The sequence below is a fragment of the Martes martes genome, assembly GCF_963455335.1.
Source record: "Martes martes genome assembly, chromosome: 14".
NCBI lineage: Eukaryota > Metazoa > Chordata > Mammalia > Carnivora > Mustelidae > Martes > Martes martes.
The window spans coordinates 27,442,751-27,463,291 of record NC_137902.1 but is presented as its reverse complement, the minus strand read 5'-3'; the positions used below and the strand labels follow the sequence as shown (position 1 = coordinate 27,463,291).

Here is a 20,541-nt window from a genome sequence, read left to right as displayed (position 1 = left end):
GCTACACTCCCCAAAACCCAGCTGGATAAAAATGTAACAACAAGAATTGTCAACACACAACCAAACCTCACGCTCTGGTGCCAGAGGAGAGGGGAAACTCAAAGCCAGAGCAGTAGGTGAGAGCCTGAGGGTATCAGCCTGGAGCTGGACCCTACCTGGGGGAGACTGCGGTTATAACACAGCAGACAGGAGCCATGACCTTGGGTCCAAAAGAAGCAGGAAGCCAGAAGTGAGTATCACCCTGCGTAAAGCCAGGAACAGAGCAAGACAATGCCGTGTGTGAAGGGGAAACACACAAATTATCCCAGTGGCCCAGGGAAGCAAGTGAGTGAAAAATCGTCTCCATGAAAAATGGAGTCCCCACTCCTGACCCTGGTTCAGGGTCCAAATTTATACCTGAGTATGTGGCAGGAACCCCCAGCCGAGACCTGACATAAAAATTTGTCTAGGATAATAACCTACTCTGAAACCCCAGCAGGAACCAGGGCAAACCTTCTCTACAGAGGCATTCCCGAACCTAGGGCACATGGAACTCCACCAGTAAAGATGAGCTCACTACGAAAAATTACGCACCTCATGTAAATGCAAGCTATCATGAGGGAGAGTTAACAGAAGCAAGAAATAGGACAACTAATATCCCTAAGAACTAGAGAGAATAGAACAGTCCAAAAGCAACTATAAAATAAGCATGTTTCATATTCCAAAAAAGATAACAGAAAAGCATCAGTTTTGTGTTTATCGCGGATCTAGATCCTTCATCCCTCCCCCCCCGCATCAGCCAATCTTCAGGTAATAAAAACCAAAAAGGCCAGGAAGGAAGACCACAGCTATATATAGCTTATTGTTTTGGGGTCCAGGAGCCTCAGGCGCAGCCCTGAGAGTAGAGCCTGTACCCTGCTTATCCAAGCTCCCAGGCTCAAGTGTCAGCACAGAATCTTCCCTTTGGAAAAAAAGTCTGAACTTTGGAAAGCTAGGGACAAGGAAAACACAATCCTCCTTAGTGAAAAAAAAAGAGCCTTCTTAGCTTCTCTACCCTCTGTGGATGGCAGTGGAGAGAGAAGGTGGTTTTATTCAAGCTTTGGAAGAAACTTCTCTTGATGCCTTAAGGCTACAGCTTGGAAGGAATCCATAGCTGAGATCCAGGAGGAGGTGGGGATGCTGCCCAAAGGGGAGTGCCCAAGGCGGGAGAGGGAGCAGAAGCTTCTCCTGGAAGCTGGTAAGTTGGGGGGGTGGTCAATAAGGCAAAGTTCAAAGCTGAAAAGCAGGGCTGACCCCCCAGGTCCTGGAGGCCTGTGAGAACCATGCAGGCTCAGCTTCTGAGAAAGGGTTGTGAGCCCTCAGAAGCCCAGACTCCTTGCCCACATCTGGGATGGTCAGTGATGTGGCCTTTTAGCAGACAGAAATGTGGATCCTGGGAAACCCTCCTCCTCCTACTCAGGGAGTCCTGAGGACCTCCAGAAACTGCCTCTTTCCTGTAGTTAACAACCCCCTTCCAAGGCAACTGCACTTCCCTCCATAAAACAAACAGCTTAGCCCTTGGCCAGCCCCTCCGGGGGAGGAGAGGGCAATAAAGGCTGAGAAATGTTTCTAAAGGAGGCTGGGAGTCTCCTAGCCTTGTCTGTCGGCTCAAAGCCCCTGATTAGCTAGAGGAATTTAGGGTACTGACATCAGAGCTCCTCTCCAACCTTGAAAGGAAGGGGCTAGGGAAACTTCTGACATACAGCAAGTCTGAGCCCTTTGCTGTGGAGGCCAAACCAAGCCAGAGGGCTTCTCTACACACCCATGCACCCTGGACCCTTCACTTAGGCCTGGAAGGCCCAAGAGTACGAAGCTAGCTTCCTTCAAACATCCCTGAGGCCTCCAGCCACATCCCCAAGGACCTCCAGCCCCCAGACCTCGGCTCTGATTTAATTACGGGGGCATTTCCATAGCAATGAGACATTGACAGATAATGCGGGTGCCCTAGGCCTGCAGCCTAGGGAGTCATTGGATCTGGGCTCTTTCCCTTCCTCCTTTATCCAGTTCACCTTTAGAGGGAAAGGATATTGAAAAGAAGGAACACTAATCCACTCTAGGCCTGGGAGAGTCAGATCGGAATTGGAGCCAAATAAAAATTGTACCACCCCCAACTCCATCCTAAATCCACGTCCATGTCTGTGTCTACTAGCCATCTGCAGTAGTGACAGCCTGCCCATCCCAGCAGGGCGCCTTAGACAGAAGCACACACGGCTTCTAACGGAACTGCAGAGGGGAGCAGAGTCATGGAGAAGATGAAGAAGGTGTGAAAGACTCCCGGGTACTTTAGCAAAGACGCAGTACCGTGGCCGCCTAAGCTGAGCTCAGGTGGGGCCCATTACCTTGAGCTTTCACCTTGACTTCTCCCTTCACCTCCTCCCTCCACCCATGAGACCCAAAGACTGAGCACCCCAAAAGGACTGTGCTTAGTCCTCCACAGCTAGGGCTCTCTGATCTATATACAGATCAGGGAGAGGGGCCAGTTTTAATAGGAATCAAAATATTTTTAAGAAATCAGTGATCTTTATTTCAAACCCATATAGTAGCCAACCTAGGCTAACGAAGGGTTGCCTAATAGCACTGGGTACCGTTTTCACGATTAGCTAGGTTATGGAGAACCTCTCAGCTCTTACACGGTTGTTTAGAGATGCTTGGGGTATCCCAGAGGACAGTTCTCCAAAATGGGGGGGGGTCCCCTGACACTGAGCTTGTTTACTCCATTATTTGGCACTTTCTAAGAAGAAAAGGTTGGCTAAGTAAAAGTGAATCAGTCAACTCAATCTTTTCTGAATGACCAGAAATCCTAAATGGTGGTGTCCCAATGAATATTAGAGGTATGCTTGGGACGAAGGGCTCAGAAGGCCCTCAGATAAGACCTGAAGGCCTGTTTCCCCCAGAGAACCAACCAGCCCTCAAGGGACAGGAAGACACCCGCCCCCCCCCCCAGTCCCCCTCCACACACTGCTTCTCTAGGGGGATCAGAATCTTTCTTTCCCTGCTATCAGCCTCAGGACAAAAAAGCCAGCCCTTTTTCAACCCTGAGCTTGGGGAGGCGAGCCCTGCCACTAGTGTTACTTCTGAGAGGGCTTTGCTCCCTTCAGCCTGGAATCCCCCCACTCCAGGCAGGGAGGGAGGAAGTCCGAGGGCCGCTCGCAGAGCGGCCTAATGCTCCAGCAGCTTAAGTGGCCCTTCTCCTTGGGATTAGGGTTTCACTTACACAGAGCGCCTGAAAAACGCTGCGCTCTCGGAAGGATTAGAGCTGACAATTCAGTGCACTCAGGGAACAAAATAAAGCCGGAGAGGAACTGGGAGACCTGGAGTATCGGGAGACTGTGCAAACAGGCTTAACCTCTGCCCACCCAGCAAGAGGGTCTCCGGTGCTCTGAGCCCATCCGTGAGTAGGAGCCAGCCTCCTCGGCGCCCGCACCTGCCCCCTCGTCTCCACGTGTGATCTGCTCCCGTTGCTAGAGAAGGCAGCTTGGGAAGTGAAGGAGGAGGGGGCGGGGATGTCGTCCCCCCTCTCTGAGCCTCAGTTTCCTTCTCTAAAAGATAGCCAGACTCCCTCGCAGGGCTCTGCAGATGTGATACTCGCTTTCACTGCCTAGCCTTCTCCCAGGATCCCGAGGCTGTGGCTCCATCCGCCGTCCTGCCGAGTTTAAAGGAAGCTACCTCTTGGGGGGCCCTAGGCCAGCAGGCGACCATGGCCCAGAGGAGGGCAGTGTGCTGGAAGGAGAAGGAGCGGGAACAGCCTAACTGGTTGTACCCAGCTAGTTGGCTGAGTGCAGACCTTCCCGAGCCCACCCAGCTCTGGGCAGCTAAAGGTCCAGCTGTGGGGGAGGCAAGATCAGCTGGGAGAGCAGCCACCTGAGCCAGGGGCACAGCCCCCTCTGCTGGAACCCAGAGCAGGCAAGGCTCAGAGGAAGCGCTCTGGGGCCAACCCAGCGCCTGGGGCTGGCGGCTCTCACTCAGGCACCCCTGCTCCCTCTCACCCCCAACCCAGGAGAAACCTTGGAGAGGATTCAGAAACGTGGGAAATAAGAAACCGAACGAAAACTCTTTTCCTCTCCTTTAAAAGCAGCTTTTACGGATTTAAAGTTTGTGGCTTCAGTGTATTATGTAAACTTGGATTGGTCATAAAGTGATCATTATTGGTACAGTCAGTGTAAACGTACAGTATATGTAGACAGTAATTACAAATTTAATAACTGTATTCTTGGAAGTATTATAAATGCTTGTGTCAAAAGCAGGCACAGACTGCCAACCTTGGAGCGATCTAACGTCTTCATCTTCACCACCTTATGAGAAGCAGACAAAACTTGAGAATAGGATAGTAAAACAAGAGTTATGTTTCCTGGCCTTAGGGTCCTCCATAGTGTCAAGTGGAGAGCAGAAGTGCTCATTTTCAGAGAACGATGCTGAGGAAAAGCATCTCTACACTCACTGAATAGAACTTCTGCTGTATAAATCTACGTCTAATAAGTCTTGTGGTCTGAGTCATCACCGGGCAGAGCGTCTCTGCCGCGCTGGCGGCTGCCTTTGTGTTATTTCCTGGGTCTTCGGGATGCCGACGTTCTCCTCGCTTGTGATCAGCCTCTCTGCTCCTCCACCTGTTTATTTGCTGTTCTTTGTGTGAGCTCATCTGTTGGTACAATTCAAGTGCGTTCAGACGAATCAGTGTCTTTCTTATGCCAAAGAATGTGTTCTTTTGGTTTGGGAAAAAGAGTGTTTATCCATCTTGGAGTCGTGAATACTTCTGAGAGTATGATAAAAGCCGTCTAGATATTGTGTATGTGTACCTATAACGTTTGATATATGGCTTTATATGGGCTCTGTGAAGCGGATCCATAGAGTCCTATGGGATCAGTGAACCCCAGTTTAAAATCCTTGCTGTAGAAAATGGAAGAAGCTAAAACATGCAAGCAACAAGAAGCAACAGGATGTTGTTTTAGGAAGGATTCCCCTAGCATAACCCCAGGTTACTCTCCTGGACCAAATACCTATTTTCTGAGTCTGTAATATTCAAGGACGTCATTCCAGAATCAATTCCCAAGTATACTGCTTGTTCTGTTCATCCAGATTCTGCCCTCTACTCTCTGTGGAATCTTGAACATAATACTTAGCCCCTCTGGGTTTCAGATTTTCATCTATACTGTGGGGATTAAAAACAGATCAGCATCATTGGTTGATACAAGCATCAAAAGAGAGAAGACACAGAAAATATTTGGGATGGTGCCCAGCTGTAGTAGGTGCTCAGTGAGGGCTACCTTAGTCTTGCTAAAGTAGAAACCCAACTCTGCCCTTGAATCTTAGAGCTGACAAAACAGCATAAATTGTCTGGGGGCTGAAATTTTCCAATTTCTTAATAAAGTCATTTACTTTGCTGTTCTCTGTACTTGTAAGAGGAACTACACTTAGATTCTCCAAAACCGTTGATTCGATCTGGCCCATTTGCTAAGGAATGTCTGACAGAAGTGCACTGTCTGATTCAGATGCAGTGATTACTGTAGAAATCGGCTGTAGACTCTTTGGGGACTTCCGCAGTTGAACTGAGAAGACATCTTCATCAAGTACAGTGCTTCTCACACTTCTGGGTACTTTAAGATTCCCAACTACTGCTGTTTCTTGAAGAGCCTCTTTGTTTTTTAGGAGACTCTCCAAGGAGATTAATACTCCACCCCGTGGAGTTTTGTCACAGACTTTTGGTGTCAGTATTTTATTCTTTATGGTTTTTTTTTCTTGCCTCGTCTTAGTGACGATATGAGATTTTTGCTTGTTGGATGACTTCTTTTCCTTTCCTTCGGCCCTTTTGGGGATTATCTGGCTTCATGTTGTCATTCAAAGGCAGTGTGCCACAGACATAGCTTCAAATGTGGGCTCTCTGGTTTACTAGCTCTCTGGCCATGAGGAAGTCATTACGCTCTGCGCCTCCATTTTCTCAAGTTGAAGATAAGGAAGTTAGATCATCTCGAAGGGTCGTCCATCTTTAAAACTTTGTGATCTTAGGAAACAAGTTTCCCCCACAAAATGCCCATCCCCTGGTAATATGTGGGTTTTTGGTTTTGTTTTGTTTTGTTTTTTAAGATTTTATTTATTTGACAGAAAGAGATCACAAGCAGGAAGAGAGGCGGGGCGGGGGGGGGGGTGGGGAAGCAGGCTCCCTGCTGAGCAGAGAGCCCAATGCGGGGCTCAATCCCAGGACCCTGGATCATGACCAGAGCCGAAGGCAGAGACTTTAACCCACTGAGCCACCCAGGCACCGCCCCCCCCCTTTTTAAAGATTTTACTTATTTATTTGAGAGAGAGAGAGAGAGCATGAAAGGGGGGCGGGTGAGAGGGAGAAGCAGACTCCCTGCCGAGCAGGGAGCCTAACATGGGTCTTGACCCCAGGACTCCAGGATCATGACCTGAGCAGAAGGCACTCGCTTAACGAACTGAGCCACCCAGGCACCTGGTTGTTGTTGTTGTTGTTTTTTAATCCATTTGTGATTCTTGGTCCTGTTGTCACATTCCTGGGATCGTGGATGAGCAAAGCACCTTGCCACTTCCTGTCTTCTGTTGGGCGGCACATACTTTGTAACTGATGTATTTTGCTATGTCTCTGTTTTCTCCTCTTCCTGTGCTTTTGCTTGTTTGTTTTGAGGGGGTGGTTGTGCTGACAGTCTTGGAGCCCGTCTCCGCACCCCTCTGTCCATCCGTCGGCAAGGCTCTGTTGATTCTCCTTGCACACATTCCATTACCCATTCATATCTCTCACTAAAAGAGGCTTGCTCAAAGAATGCTGCTGGGCAAATGGCATGATGGTCTTAGTAATTTGAAAACTTCCTGCAGTATGTGTTTTCCATTATTGACAATGGCGTTCCAGAAAAATATATGGCTCTGGCAAGAGTTTGGTCAATTTTTTCCTCTTCTTCAGGTGTCCCCTGTGTACTAATGAAGCCATTGAGAGTGCTTTGTATGCGGTGGCTGGTATCTCTGTTGGTTCAGGGGTCCTGATGGGCACCTCTTTGTGGTGATACTGATGTCCCAGGAGACGGCGGCACAGCTGTGTGCAGAACACCAGGAAGCCAGTATGCTTCTTCCTCATCACGGGCCTCTTCTCTCACATTTTAAAAATGTCTGAATAGCACTTCCCAGATTCAGTTTTTTTTTTTAAGATTTTATTTATTTATTTGATAGAGAGAGATCAGTAGGCAGAGAGGCAGGCAGAGAGAGATGGAGAAGCAGGCTCCTTGCTTGTGGGGCAGAGAGCCCGATGCAGGGCTCGATCCCAGGACCCTGAGATCATAACCTGAGCCGAAGGCAGAGGCTTAACCCACTGAGCCACCCAGGTGCCCCCAGATTCAGTTTTTTAACTAGAATTTGGAAATGTGTCTTTCAGTGAACAGTTCTCTGGGCGACTTCCAGCACACAGAAGTTTCTGTATGCTCCAAGTTAGCCTGACTGTTTTGCGAGAGGAAAAGCCGGTGGAAATAACCATCGTTAATAGAGTAAATCCAGGTTAGCTGGAGACACTTTTCCAGGAGTCCAGCCTTTCTTCCTCTCTCCTGAAGCCAGGTAGGGAATTGTATGACAAAACCTTAGATTGCAAGGAATTCATGTGTGTCATGTTGTAGGAACCAGGCAGCTGAAAATCGGAATTTGGGTACATTTAAATTCCTGTTTTTAAAGAAAGAAGCATCCCGAGTGCCTGGGTGGCTCAGTTGGTTAAGTGACTGCTTTGGGCTCAGGTCGTGACTCTGGTGTCCCAGGATCAAGTCCTGTATCCATCGGGCTCCTTGCTCGGCAGGGAGTCTGCTTCTCCTCCTGACCTCTCTCCTCTCATGCGTGCTCTCTCTCTCATTCTCTCTCTCTCTCAAATAAATAAATAAAATCTTAAAAAAAAAAAGAAGAAGCATCCTTCTTTTCCTGGTTGCTTTGTAGGCATTAAGATCAGGGACCAGGAGGAATTGGCTTTCTATATCTTTTTCATTGCAAAACCTCTAACTCTTCCCCAACTCTCCTTTGTCCTGGGGCCTCTTGTCTAATAAATGCCATATTATTCATCTCTCAAGGAACTGATAGATGTTGCTGTCCTCATCCACTTCAGACCCACTCCACTGAGAGATGGACAGGAGGAATGAAACTTTTAACAACAATAGAAGTCAGTGAAAGAAAACCCACAATAAAGCAGATGCAGATTCTTTCCTCTGTCTCCCTGGGAGTCTGAAGTGATCTCTTGTCTGATGGTTCTGCTCTGTCGTCTGTTCTTGAATTCTAGGAAATGTAGGATCTTCGCTGTATTGGACAGGTATAGAGGAGAACCATTCTATCGCATGATAAAATGAGTCGCAATAAGTCACTGTCATCTCTCTCCTATAAAGATTCATAATCCTTTGCTCAAACTGTTTTTAGAGAAAAAGCAGATTTCAGCATTTGTATTTTATCCCAGCCTTTACCTCTTCAAAGGAGACCAGCACACATGAAACAATTAGAAAACTGTACAACCGACATGGAGTTGGCTTGAAGTCCAACAGAGTGATAGAGAATCAATCACTAGGGTATTTACTGAGCATCATTTATTAATTTCTCAACTATGCAAGACAGAACAGAAGACGGGGCCCTGCCCTCAGTTTGATTATGGTCTGTTTGAGGAAGTAAGCCACCATACGGAACAGGTCCAATGCCTTACGAGAGATAATGACACAGTCAACCATGCAGCACAGACAGCACAGACATTCTAGACGTTTAGAAGAAAGAAACTTCCCTGAGGGGCAGAATGGTAGGCATTTTAAGGCTGGAGGTGGAAAAAGAGGGACACTATGAGGAAGAAGAAGAAAATCAAACAACAAAAGCACAGAGATGTTCCAGAGCACGCATGCTTGTGGAAACAGTTCAGCTGAACCAGGTGGAGTGAGAATCAGCGCTAAGAAAGTCAGATGAGAGAGTACCCAGGAGGCTTTGAAAGCCTGGCAGAGTGGAGGTTCCAGCTGTGGACTACAGAGAATCAGCAGTGGTTTGCACAAGGGCAGTGATATGTTGAGAGCAACGTTTCATGGGGACTAGCCAGACAGCCACACTTGGGATAGACTGGAGGGGCAAGAATGTGCGGGCAGGGAACACCAGCAAAAGCACTGTTATGGCAGACCAAGGGTGGGGGACGGGGGCTCAGGAGCTGAGCTCTGGAGGCTCTAGAGGAAATGGAGATGGGACCAATGGAACAGACATTGCTCAGGGGAATCGGGAACACCTGGTGACTGACTTCATCCAGAGGGAAAGGACAGAGGCTGTATCAAGAAGGATTTCAGGGAGCCTGGGTGGCTTGGTTAGTTAAGCGGCTGACTCTTGATTTCAGCTCAGGTCATGATCTCAGGATCTCAGGATTGTGAGATCAAAGCTCTGTGTTGGGCTAGGCGTGGAGTCTGCTAAAGATTCTCTCTCATGCTCCTTACCCCCACTTCCCACCTCGCCTCACCCCAACCCCCCCCCACAACTGCTTGTGAGTGTGTGCGCTCTCTCTCTCTCTCTAAACAAAAGAAGGATTCCAAAGATTTTTGGTTTGGTGGTCTTCAAGAAGGTCTTCAACACACCTGATGGGGGGGGCGGGTGCAGGAAGATGAGTTGGCTTTTATTCCCCTTAGGTCTGAGGCGACAGTGGGACAGCTAATGAAAATGTTCAGCAGGCAGCTGGAAATACAGAAACCTGAGCTGTAGCTCTGTATACTTAGGGGACGATGAATCACTCAGATGTGTTAAGGGAGGAATGAGGAAACTCACATCTCAGAAGAGTAGGAGATGAGGTGAGATTCAAGGAGAGAGTGGCAAGGAGAGCCTGGGGTGTTTTGGAATAGCCATAGGGAGGATGAAGACCAGGGCAACTGATGAAAAGAAAATGTACTGGGCCAGATATGCAGAGTTCTGTGGCTTCCTGCAGCCACCCTTCACCTTCTCAGGGCCAGATAGAGGCGCTACAGTGGAGGAGTGGCACAGGCTGAAGAGGAGGATAAGGGGGATCTGGAGAAGATAAGTGGGACCCAGGCACCACGTTTTCTCTAGCGCATGGAAGTGTGGGAGAGGGAAGAGGGCAAATTATTGTCATTTAAGATTGGGACATAAATTGCAAGGCAGGTGGTGGACCCTTCGTGGTGATGGAGGGAACAGGCAAGGAGAAGAGGCCACTCAGGTGTAGCTGTGTCCCAGAGAGGTCTTTGGACTCGGGTGGTTCCCTTATATTGGCTTGCCTCACCTTCCCTCCAGGACACTGCTAAGGTAAGCCCTGCCTTCCACCCTCCAGACTCTAGCCAGTAGAAGTTTCCAGGGACAGAAGTCCAGCAGCTGGTGGGGGAGCACATTTTGCTCATTGGAACTTTATCCAATCCACTTGAACTGTTGGCTCAAAGCTCCCGATTTTCACTTCAAGGGTGGTTTTCTATTGTTTAAATGCCATAAACACTAACAGCAAAATAGCTCCCTAGTGGCACAACCCTCCCCCTCCCACCGCCCCCACCCCAATCGCCTGCTTGCCACACCTGCCAGGCCCTGCACCTGCAGCTCTACTTAGAGAGGACAAGGAAGACCCATCAGCCCCAGCATGGGTTGCGGGGGCGTATCCTCCAAGCCTGAAGGGAAGACGGGGTGCTAGAGAGGCGAGCAAGATGATAGAGGTCCATTTGGTTACTGGAGAAACCACAGGTGACTGTCTTGCCAGAGAGGAGGAATAAAAGCAAGTCGTCTCCCTCCCTTCTCCATCTGGGTTTGGGCTACAAAGGGACACATGCAAAGGTAAACACAGACACGTAAAACACACAGAGAGACACAGAGCGCTACACAGAGCAGAGGTGCACAGTCCCGTCACAGGACATTTGGGGAACAAGCTTAAACCCGTGCAAAGGCACACCCGGACCCGCTCATTCAGACATTGTCCCACGTGTCTGCACACAGCTCTGTCCTCTCCAAGAGTTTCCTCCCCACGAAGTACCCTGGTGTGAGCAGAGGCAGGCCTCTCTCTTCCAGGCCTCACCCCTTCCCCTTTGTGTTTTTCCAGGTCGTGACATGGCGAGCACCACTCTGCCTGGTTACCCCCCTCACGTGCCCCCCACTGGCCAGGGAAGCTACCCCACCTCCACCCTGGCAGGAATGGTGCCTGGTAGGTGACAATACTGCAGCTGCCCAATTTAGGTGGGGGTGACTAAATTGTGGGTGAGCTGCCGCATGCTCAGTAGTCTGGGGGTGGGGGGATCCAACATCCCTTCCCCCTAAAACCAGTGCTGTTCCGTCCCTTTGTCTCCCTAGAGGCTGCAGTTGGCCCCTCATGAGCAACCCAGGGAGGGAGTTTGCAGAAGTGGCTCTTGTGTGCTCCCACTGTATGTCACAGCTCCTCCACAGGGCCCGCCCACCCGAGCCTGTGCCCAGGGAGCACTGAGCCTCAGCTCCTCTCAGCGCCCCAGCCCACCCCCAGCCAGCTGACACTGCTTGGAAGAGCCTGCCCTGGTTTCCATGGAAACTTGGAGCCAAGAACCATTTCCAGGGGCATTGTCAGTCACTCAGACAAAGCCACCCTGGTCCACACCAACCCACAGGGAAAACCAGTGTGGAGAATTGACCCCACCCCAAGGAGAGGAGGGAGCTAGTCCCTAAGGAAGTGGAACAGAGAGGACAGGCTATGGCAGGACCCAGAGAGACACTGGCTTCAGAGAGACAAGCTAGAGCACCATGTCTCCTCAGAGATACCGGGGCCCTCGTTCCTCCTGAGGAGCTGGGTCTGGACTGTGTGGATCAGAGAGGCGGAAGCCACACTTAGGGTCTGAGGAGCCCAGCTGGAGGTTGTGCTCTTCCCAGCCTCTCACCCCTGATTGAGAGCTGGGCTTTATGCCACAGAGTTGAAGCTTCTATTAGCAGAAACACCAACAAACTCTTGTCTTAAAGAGGGTGAGACTCGCTGGACCTGCAGCCCACCCCTGCTGGTGGCCCTCCCCTCATGCACAACCCTTATGGTGGGGGAGGATGGAAGACGGTGACTGGCCCTATTTCTGGATGTCCATTCAGGGACAGCCCTGGCTAAACAGAGCTTGGGGGGATGGGCAGTGGCAAAGAGGGTGCTGCACCACAGGGGCTGAAGGGAGTTAGAGGGCCTGGCTAAGGAGAGCTGGGAGGTGTGGGGGAGGGGATCCATGCCCAGATCTGGAGTGGGGGTAGAAGTGTTGGGGACAAGGAGAGTCTTCTGGGAAGGTCCCAGCAGTGAGCAGGTGGAGGCTGGAGAAGGTCTTAGAGAGGTGGGGGTGAGGGAGGGGGTGTCTGCAAGGAGGTGGGGATGAGGGGAGCCGCAGAGAGCTCATGGTGGCAAGGGGGGAGTCGTTAAACAGAATCTAGTGCTGATGAGGAAATTACACTTGTTTCATTAGCGATGGGGAAGGAGATAGCTCAGTTCCTCTTGGTCACAGTTGAGCTCAGAAGCTCATTATCCTGCTGCACGCATGCTTTCCCTCCTCGTCAATAAACAGGCTTTCCAGTGGCTGCATCCCCCACCCCCACCCCAGCTCCCTCTCGGAGAGGGGCCCCTTCTCCTCTACTTAACCCGCGGTTAGGGATCACTGTAAACAGTCTGGGGTCATCACACAGGAGAAAGGGCGAGGGGGAAACCCGGAGGCCTGGCCTTTCTCCCGCGGAGGGAGGGAAGCAGCTTCCTACGGCTCCCAGCCCACGGGGCCCTCGGCTCACCGCCCGTGGACCTGCGGAGAGTCCACCTGCTTCCCACCTCCTCCTTCTCCTGCTGCGTGGCCAGCGTATCCAATCCCTCGAGGGAAAGGCGGGAGGGGGGTGTTTCCCAGCAGAGCCCCCACCCCTTGCATTGGCACCTTGCTGAGATGCCAGTCTTAGGACTTTCTGGGACAAAGTGTCCCGAGGGCCTTCCTTCACCACCTTCCCCCGCTTCCATCCCGTGGGGCTATGGTTCCTAGAACCAGAGTGTCCACGCCCCCCAAAGCAGCGGGGTAGGCGCACAGGAACCAGAACAAACCCTTCCCGGATGGTCCGGAGTGCTTCATTGGGGGCGCCCCAAGCCCCCGGTCCCGTGTCGGTGCTTCTGCACCCGCCCCACCACGGGCTCTCCCCACGCGGACCCGGTGGACTGCTCTGCCTCTGTCTGCCCTCACGCCTTCTGCGGGGTGAGGTGCAGGTGAGGTGCCCTCCTCACCTGCACCTCGGACGGGGTGGGGGAGGCCGCTGGCGGGGCACGTCGGGTCCGCCCCTGCGTTGCGCTTGTCTGATCCCCACTCCCCCACCCTCCCGCAGGGAGCGAGTTCTCCGGCAACCCGTACAGCCACCCCCAGTACACGGCCTACAACGAGGCTTGGAGATTCAGCAACCCCGCCTTACTAAGTGAGTACGCCACCTGGCTGGCCGGCGGCTCAGCGCGTCCGCCCGTGGGCCAGCTCAGCCGGGCTGCCTCCCGACGCCGGTCCGACTCCCCGCGACCCGCCGGGCGGACGGGCGGGCTCGTTAGTGCCGCACTGAGGTCCGGGGATGCCTTGAGGACGCCCGTGCCTCCCGCCCCCGGGGCTAGAAGGCTCTCCGCCGCCCCCACCCACCCTGGCTCCCTCTGGAAGGCCCCCAGTCGGGCAGCGGCGGTCACCGATCGATCGGGTCCCTCTCCCACCGGTGACTGAAGCTCTCCCGGGGGCGACCGGCCCCATGACCCAGCCAAAGTGTCCCTGCCCCGAGTCCGCCAGACCCCAGCCCCGGGAGGTCTTTGCTTTTCTTTCCTTTTTTGTTCTCCTGTTTGTCCTCTCACCCAGCCCATTCTTCTCCTGTGTTAACTTCCAGGTTCCCCTTATTATTATAGTGCCGCCCCCCGGGGCTCCGCCCCTGCCGCTGCTGCCGCTGCCTATGACCGCCACTAGTTACCGCGGGGACCACATCAAGCTTCAGGCCGACAGCTTCGGCCTCCACATCGTCCCCGTCTGACCGCCCACCCCGGAGGGAGGGAGCACCGACGCCACGCGATGCCTCCCGGCCACCGCCCCTGCCCCACCCCCATCCCAGGAACCCTGCAGCCCTTCACACCACCCCGTCGAAGGCCGGACAGGACGGGTGGAGCCGCGGGGGGGACCCTCAGGCCCGGGCCCGCCGCCCCCAACCCCGCCCGCCGCCCCTCCCCGCCTGCCTGGACTGCGCGGCGTCGAGAGGAGGGCGCGCCCCAGCTCGCTCTCGCTTGGCCCGAGCCGGCCCCGGAGCGGACCAGCCACACCGCCCGACCCTGGCCTGGCCCGCCGCTGCGCGCGGGGGACACGATTCTGTGACACACAATCAGCGCGGACTGCAGCGCGGCCCAGCCCCAGAGCAGCCCGCTTCGGACGCTCCGGCGCCGGGAGGCTTAGCTGGAGGGACTGGGCGAACGAAATTAAGAACGAAACGATTTTCTGCAGAAGGAGGAAGAGCCCCCTGCCGAACCCTCGGGGAAGAGCCCTTACCCTCGCGCTAGCCGGACTGCCCCCACCTTCCGAGTGTGCCCTGCCCCAGGAGGTGGCATGGAATGGGGCGTGGGGTCATCAGGTCTTTCCGAAGTTGGGACCCAAGGCACGCAGGCCCCAGCAGCGCGCACCCACCGAGCCCTAGTCTTGACTCTTCCCTACTCTACCTGAACTGCCTGGTTCCCTAGGGTCCAGGCACTCCTACTAGTGACCGGACTCTCAACCCCACCTTGCCCCTACCTCAGCGTCTTTTCCATCAGCCGACCTCCCGTTCTTCCCTCCTGCCGGTCCTTTTCCCATCCCACGACCCTCCGCATCTCTCCTCCTTAACTCCTCGCCCCTTCGGAGGCTCTCCAGTGCCTGCCGCAGGACCAGTTTCCGTAGGCCTCGGGCACTGGTCTTGCCCAGCGGCTACTGGATGTCCCCTCCCCCGACACAGACTCGCGATCTGCCGGTAGTAGGAGCCGGTTCTGAGCTGGCGCCTGGGGCGGGGTGGAAGTGGGGGCTGCCCAGTCCACCCCCTCCCCACGACCCCCAGCCTCCTCCTCCGGCAGGAACTGAACAGAACCGTGAAAAGTCTACATTTATTTAATATGATGGTCTTTGCAAAAAGGAAAAACAACAGAAACTCAACAGGCTGCTGCTTTGTAGAAAGACGGTGTGTGTCGTGTGAAGGCGAACCCCTGTGTATATAAGCCCGCCCCACCGCCCCGCCCCGCCCGGTAGAGTCCCCGCTGCCCGCCCGCCCTGCCTGTAGATACGCCCCTCTGTCTGTGCTGTGAGAGTCGCCGCTCGCTGGGGGGGAGGGGGGGACACAGCTACACGCCCACTAAAGCACAGCACGTCCTGGGGGAGGGGGGCATTTTTTATGTTACAAAAAAAAAAATTACGAAAGAAAAGAAATCTCTATGCAAAACGACGAACATGGTCCTGTGGACTCCTCTCGCCTCTGTTTCGTTGGCTATTTCTCTGTAATTCCGTGTTTTCGCTCTCCTCGTCTCTCCGCATCTCTCCCCTCTCTCCATCTCTCTCTGCCCCGCTTCTCTCCCCCTCTGTCTCTGTCTCTCCGTCTCTGCCCCTCCCTCGGCCTCTCCCCCAGCCCAGCCCCGGCCGCCTGGCCCACGCAGGACCTCTCCCAGGCGGCAGCTCCAGCCCCCGGGGCTCGCCGCTCCGGCCGGGCCCCGTGAGCCCTGGGCCGCCGGCGGCCGGGCCGTCCCGCCCAGTAGTTGCTCTCTCGGTAGCGGCGATGCGCCCTGCATGTCTCCTCACCCGTGGATCGTGACGACTCGAAATAACAGAAACAAAGTCAATAAAAGTGAAAATAAATAAATAAATAAATAAATAAATAAATAAATAAATAAAAATCCTTGAACAAATCCGAAAAGGCTTGGAGTCCTCGCCCAGATCTCTCTCCCCTTCGAGCCTTTTCATTTGAAAAGGAAAACGAGAAGAGACTAGTTTAAGGGAACTGCCGGCACCCGGCAAGGCTCCCGTGGCCCGAGCGGGGCGGCAAGAGCACTGGGGTTCAAATCCCGAGGCCCGGTTCGTCCCAGTCCCTGTGGAGCTGGCCGGGCAGGGGCCCCAGCCCCAGGACCCAGCCGAACCCTCGAGAGATCCCCCTGACAGCTCTGGTCTCCTGAGCCACTTTCAGCGCGTCGGTTCGTTTTGATTCTTTTCTTTTTCTTTCTTTCCTTTTCCTTTTTTTTTTTTTTGTGCACATGAGAAATAAAATAATAATAATAATAAATAATAATAATAATAAATAATAATAAAAATTTTGTATGTCACTCCCCACGGCTCCAGGTTTGTCTCTCCCTGTCTCTGGGATAGGCCTCCCCTCACATTGGTCCATCCCAAACAACCCATCAGGGACCCTCCCACCGCGACCGACTTGCCACCCTCTCGCCGAGACCCTGTGGGTGGCGGCCGAACTCAGGCGGCGGCCCAGACGCGCGTGCCCTTGGGTCGCCACCCGCACCGCCCACCCCACCGTTGGGGCAAGGAGTGAAGCTTTCCAAAACTTCAGAGTAACTTCGAGTTCCGCGTCTACACCAGGCCCCGCCTCTCCGCCCGCCCCCAGAGTTAGGGCTCAGGCTCTCAGGGCGCGACGTCGGGGCGCTCTCCCCACAGGTGGGGCTTGTCTGCCGCGCCGGCTCCTTCCCCCGCTCGTCGCGCAGCCGCAATTTCACCCCCGCGTAGGCGCGGAGCCGGCGGAGACCGCAGACGCCTGCGGCGCCGCGAGTTTCCTCGCTGGGCGTTGACTTCCAGGGCCGGACCGTGCCCGGCCCTGCGGAGACCCAGGGACACCCTGCCGCTCGCGGGACCTCGCGCGCCCTTGGGTTCGTCCCGGAAAGGGGGAGAGGGCCCACAGTTGCTTATGCCTGTGTGGCGGTTAGGTGGCTTCCATTTCTGTTCCTGTGGGTCTGTCTGTCCCTGGGGCGGGGGGCGGGGAGGTCTGGTGGTGGGGTGGGTAGGAAAACGGTTTTGTTTTTTTCAGACACTCTTACTGTTCTTGTCGCTTGATGTCCAGGGAAGGATCTGTGTCTGTCCCTGTGTCTGTTCCTGCGTTGGGGAGGGAAGGAGTGATTGTCCAAGACTGTCCGGGCTGCATCTGAAATACTTGGAAGGGGTCCCCCTCTCTGTCTCTTCAGCAACCTCCCCAGCCAGTGTCCACCTGGTCTCTGCTCTTAGAGACTTTCTTTCTCTGCCCTTGGGAAACCTGCCACTTAGCCCCCACGTCTGCCCCTTCCCACTTGAAAGGCCGTTGAAACTCTGGGCTGCCAAGGATGGCGAACAAGGCCTGGAGGCTGACTAAGGAGTGACCTTCTCCCTTGGCCGGTGTCTCCCAGATACCTCCTTCCCACCAGGAACCCAAAGGCCTTTTCTTCCCCAAGCCCATTTGCTCAGCTTCACCCACATCATGGGACTTCAGGAGGATAGGAAGGGTCCCCCCAACAAATTAGCAACCCCCTAATCAAGTCGATTCCCTGTCTTCTCCCTCTAGGAGAAGGTCTCCTGCCTAGTCCCCATCTCATCAAAGGACGGTCCCATTGTCTACCCTGCCCTGTGCTGCTCCATTTGATCACGAGTCTTCTAAAAGAGAGGTCTTCAAACTTCTTTGATCATCCACATTATCAGTAGAAAGAATTCTGAATGTGCACTCCCAGTATAAGTATATTTACTTATTTGCCAATTCCATAGATATACTCCTGGGCTAACATTATGAATTTTAGGACATAAAATAGAAAAAGGACACGATTGGAATACATAGAAATAGAAGTTGTAATGGTCTCATCTCATGCCTAAATGGATTATTTTGCACTCCCTGGAAAATGTACACCCCACTTCAGAGATCCTGCTTAGAATCCATCAAAACCCAACATGGCTGAACTCCTGTCTATTGCCTGATACCCAGTAGGTCCCCACTGCCTGGCTTTGCCTCCAGGTCCCCCAGACTGGGAACCCTGCCCTGCCCAACCCATTAAATTGGAAGCCATGCCTTTCCCTGGGAAGGGACGTTCCCACCAGAACTCCCTCCCTTCTGTTCTATTTCTGGTCACCTTCAGACCAGCTTGGACAGCAAGGATTCCACTGTCTACAGTGACCGCCTTCGCCCAGAAGTTTTCATGTTGTGCTGTGTCCCTCCTGAGGCAATGATTTCTGCTTGGAAATCTGAGGCCCCCAAGACTGTTCTGTACTCTTTGACCAGTTTCCTGTTCTAATTGCAGCCCCATTTACCTACCCCCAAACACAAATAGGGCCCACTTCAGCATTCCCCAGAACTCACCTAATTCTGGCTCTGCAGGTCCTGTCCCCGTCCCACCCCACAGAGTTCCCAGCTGAGGTACGCCAAGTATGACAATTAGAAACAGATGAAGAAAGGTGTCCTGGGTTGAAGGAACAGCAGGAGCCAAGACATGGAGGCATGGAAATATACCAGATAAAATGTGGCTGGAGTATCAGGTGCCTGGGGAGAGTCAGGGGGTGGGGGTAGAGAGAGAGATGGCAGGAGGTGAAGCATCAAAGTAGTTGAGAGCCAGGACACTGTACTGGAAATGTCAAAATCATATCCTTCAATTACACGGCTCCTTTAGGGTAGCTGCCCCACTCCCAGCCCCTCCTGCCCTTGTAGACACCGTATCTCTCTACTCTGCTACTACGGTTGGACTCCAGCACAAATCCAAGCCAAGCCAGTCAGGACAGAACACAGGATGCAGGAGAGAATGAGGACATTCCCCGAGGGAGCAAAGCCCAGTGGAGGCCCTGAGGGGATTCCCCAGCTTTTGTCACCTCAGTAAAGGACAGCTGAAGTCTACCGCTCACTCCAAAGCTGCCCTCACACCTTCGTCTTTCCCATCTCACGTCTGAGCCCTCAGCACGAGACATCTCCACCTTTAAAAGAGGCACGGGGGCGCCTGGGTGGCTCAGTGGGTTAAAGCCTCTGCCTTCAGCTCAGGTCATGGTTCCAGGGTCTGGGGATCGAGCCCGCATCAGGCTCTCTGCTCAGCGGGGAGCCTGCTTCCCTTCTTCTCTCTCTGCCTCCCTCTCTGCCTACTTGTGATCTCTGCCAAATAAATAAAATCTTTTAAAAAAAAAAAAAAGAGGCACGGAACTGGACCACTTCTGACTACCCACCCTGTACTGTCCTAGTCCAAGCCACTGTGATCCTTTAGCTGGGTTTGCAAAAAAACATTCTAATTGGTCTTTCTGCTCCCATCTTTGCCCCATCCACCCCAGCCCACTCTTACCCGAGCAGCCAGAGTGATGCTCCAACATGTAGAACAGATCATGTCCCCCTTGCACATGTTTTGGCTGTCTCCCCCTCACCCCTGCCCCACCATCACCGCTACTCCCTACTGACCTCACCTCCAGACCTCCCCCTGACCTCCTGTAGCTCACCTCTGAACAGTGCTTCTGTTACTCCAAGCTTGAGCCTTTCTCCCACCACCCCGACGGCTCCCCACTTCCTCAAGGGCTCTGCTCTGATGTTCCCTGACCAACTTAAATGAACTAGCACACACGAGCCAGCACTCTGTTCCCCTCCCCTGCTTCTCCGTCCGCTCTACTACACCTGACAGGCTGTGAGTTATTGATTTCTGTCTTGTCCTCTCCCATCAGAATGGGAGCTCCATGAGGACAGATTTTTGATCTGTTTGCTGCTCTGTCTGGCTGGACAGTGTTTGGCACATAGACGTTCAACAAACAGCGATGGACGAATAAAGGAATGGAGTGAGGGGAACAGGAAATCAGGAGTAAGCAGAAGGCTGAGGCAGGGGAGAGGAACACAGGAGAGAGTGAGAGATGCTAGGAACCTTCAGTCACGTGGAGGAGGAGAATGACCAGCAGACAGTAGCTGAGTGGCTAAGGGAGGAGGTGGGAGAGGGTAGGTGCTGCTCCTACTTCTCTAGAAGCCCAGTGGTTTGATGTGATCACTGAACTCCTTAAACAACTCTGTCCATTACCTAGGGTGACTTTTCCTTACCACCCGAGGCTCCCATCATTGTCCTCATGGGGGCCTCAAGGGGGAACCCCTTCATCCATTGGGAAACTGTCCCTCCAGCTTCCTTTGTAGCCCTTGTGGGGCTATCAGTCCGAGTGCCCATCAGCTCCTGACCACAGAGATGGGCCTGAGACCCACATCTGCCTTACAGGGACCTCACATCCCTGTCCAAAGAGCACACAGTCCTCAGGTAAGGAGCAAAGACCTCTCAGAAGGCTCATTACTGGGGACTGGAAGAGAGACTTTCTCTTCTCTTGGACTGCCAGCTGAAATGACTAAGGGCTTTGGACCTCTAAGGACGGCCCCCTACCACATGGAGAGCCCAGACCCACTTAGAGTCAGGCAAGAACACACAGAGCTGAGAGAGGTAGAGAGGAAAAAAGCTCTGGTGGTATTCTCCGAGCCTCTGAAGCCAGCTAGGCCTGAAACAAGACCTCTTTGGGGCTTCCAGAGTCATAAGCCAGTACATTCTCCTTCTTTTCACCTAAGCGGAAGTGCTGAATATCTGTCGGTTGTAGTCTAAGAGGGTCTGACTTGAGTGGTTCTGGAGTGCACGAATGCCCTGGGAAGTACTTTGGATTT

At 53.3% G+C, this 20,541-nt stretch overlaps 1 protein-coding gene across 9 annotated transcripts in view; it reads left to right on the top strand.

Annotated features, from left to right (window-relative positions):
* Nucleotides 1-13,953, top strand: part of PAX2 (paired box 2) — a gene marked incomplete at both ends in the record, with an annotated part of 77,629 nt that extends 63,676 nt beyond the window's left edge. For 4 of the 9 annotated variants that reach the window (XM_080822430.1, XM_080822429.1, XM_080822423.1 and 1 more), the window contains 3 exons: nucleotides 11,036-11,137; nucleotides 13,282-13,368; nucleotides 13,813-13,889. In XM_080822430.1, coding sequence (XP_080678556.1) covers nucleotides 11,036-11,137; nucleotides 13,282-13,368; nucleotides 13,813-13,889 — 266 coding nt within the window. Of the gene's footprint in view, nucleotides 1-11,035; nucleotides 11,138-13,281; nucleotides 13,369-13,812 lie in introns of all 9 variants that reach the window. The other 5 variants (XM_080822428.1, XM_080822427.1, XM_080822426.1 and 2 more) reach the window with 3 other exon arrangements.
* Between the last annotated feature and the right edge of the window lie 6,588 nt (nucleotides 13,954-20,541).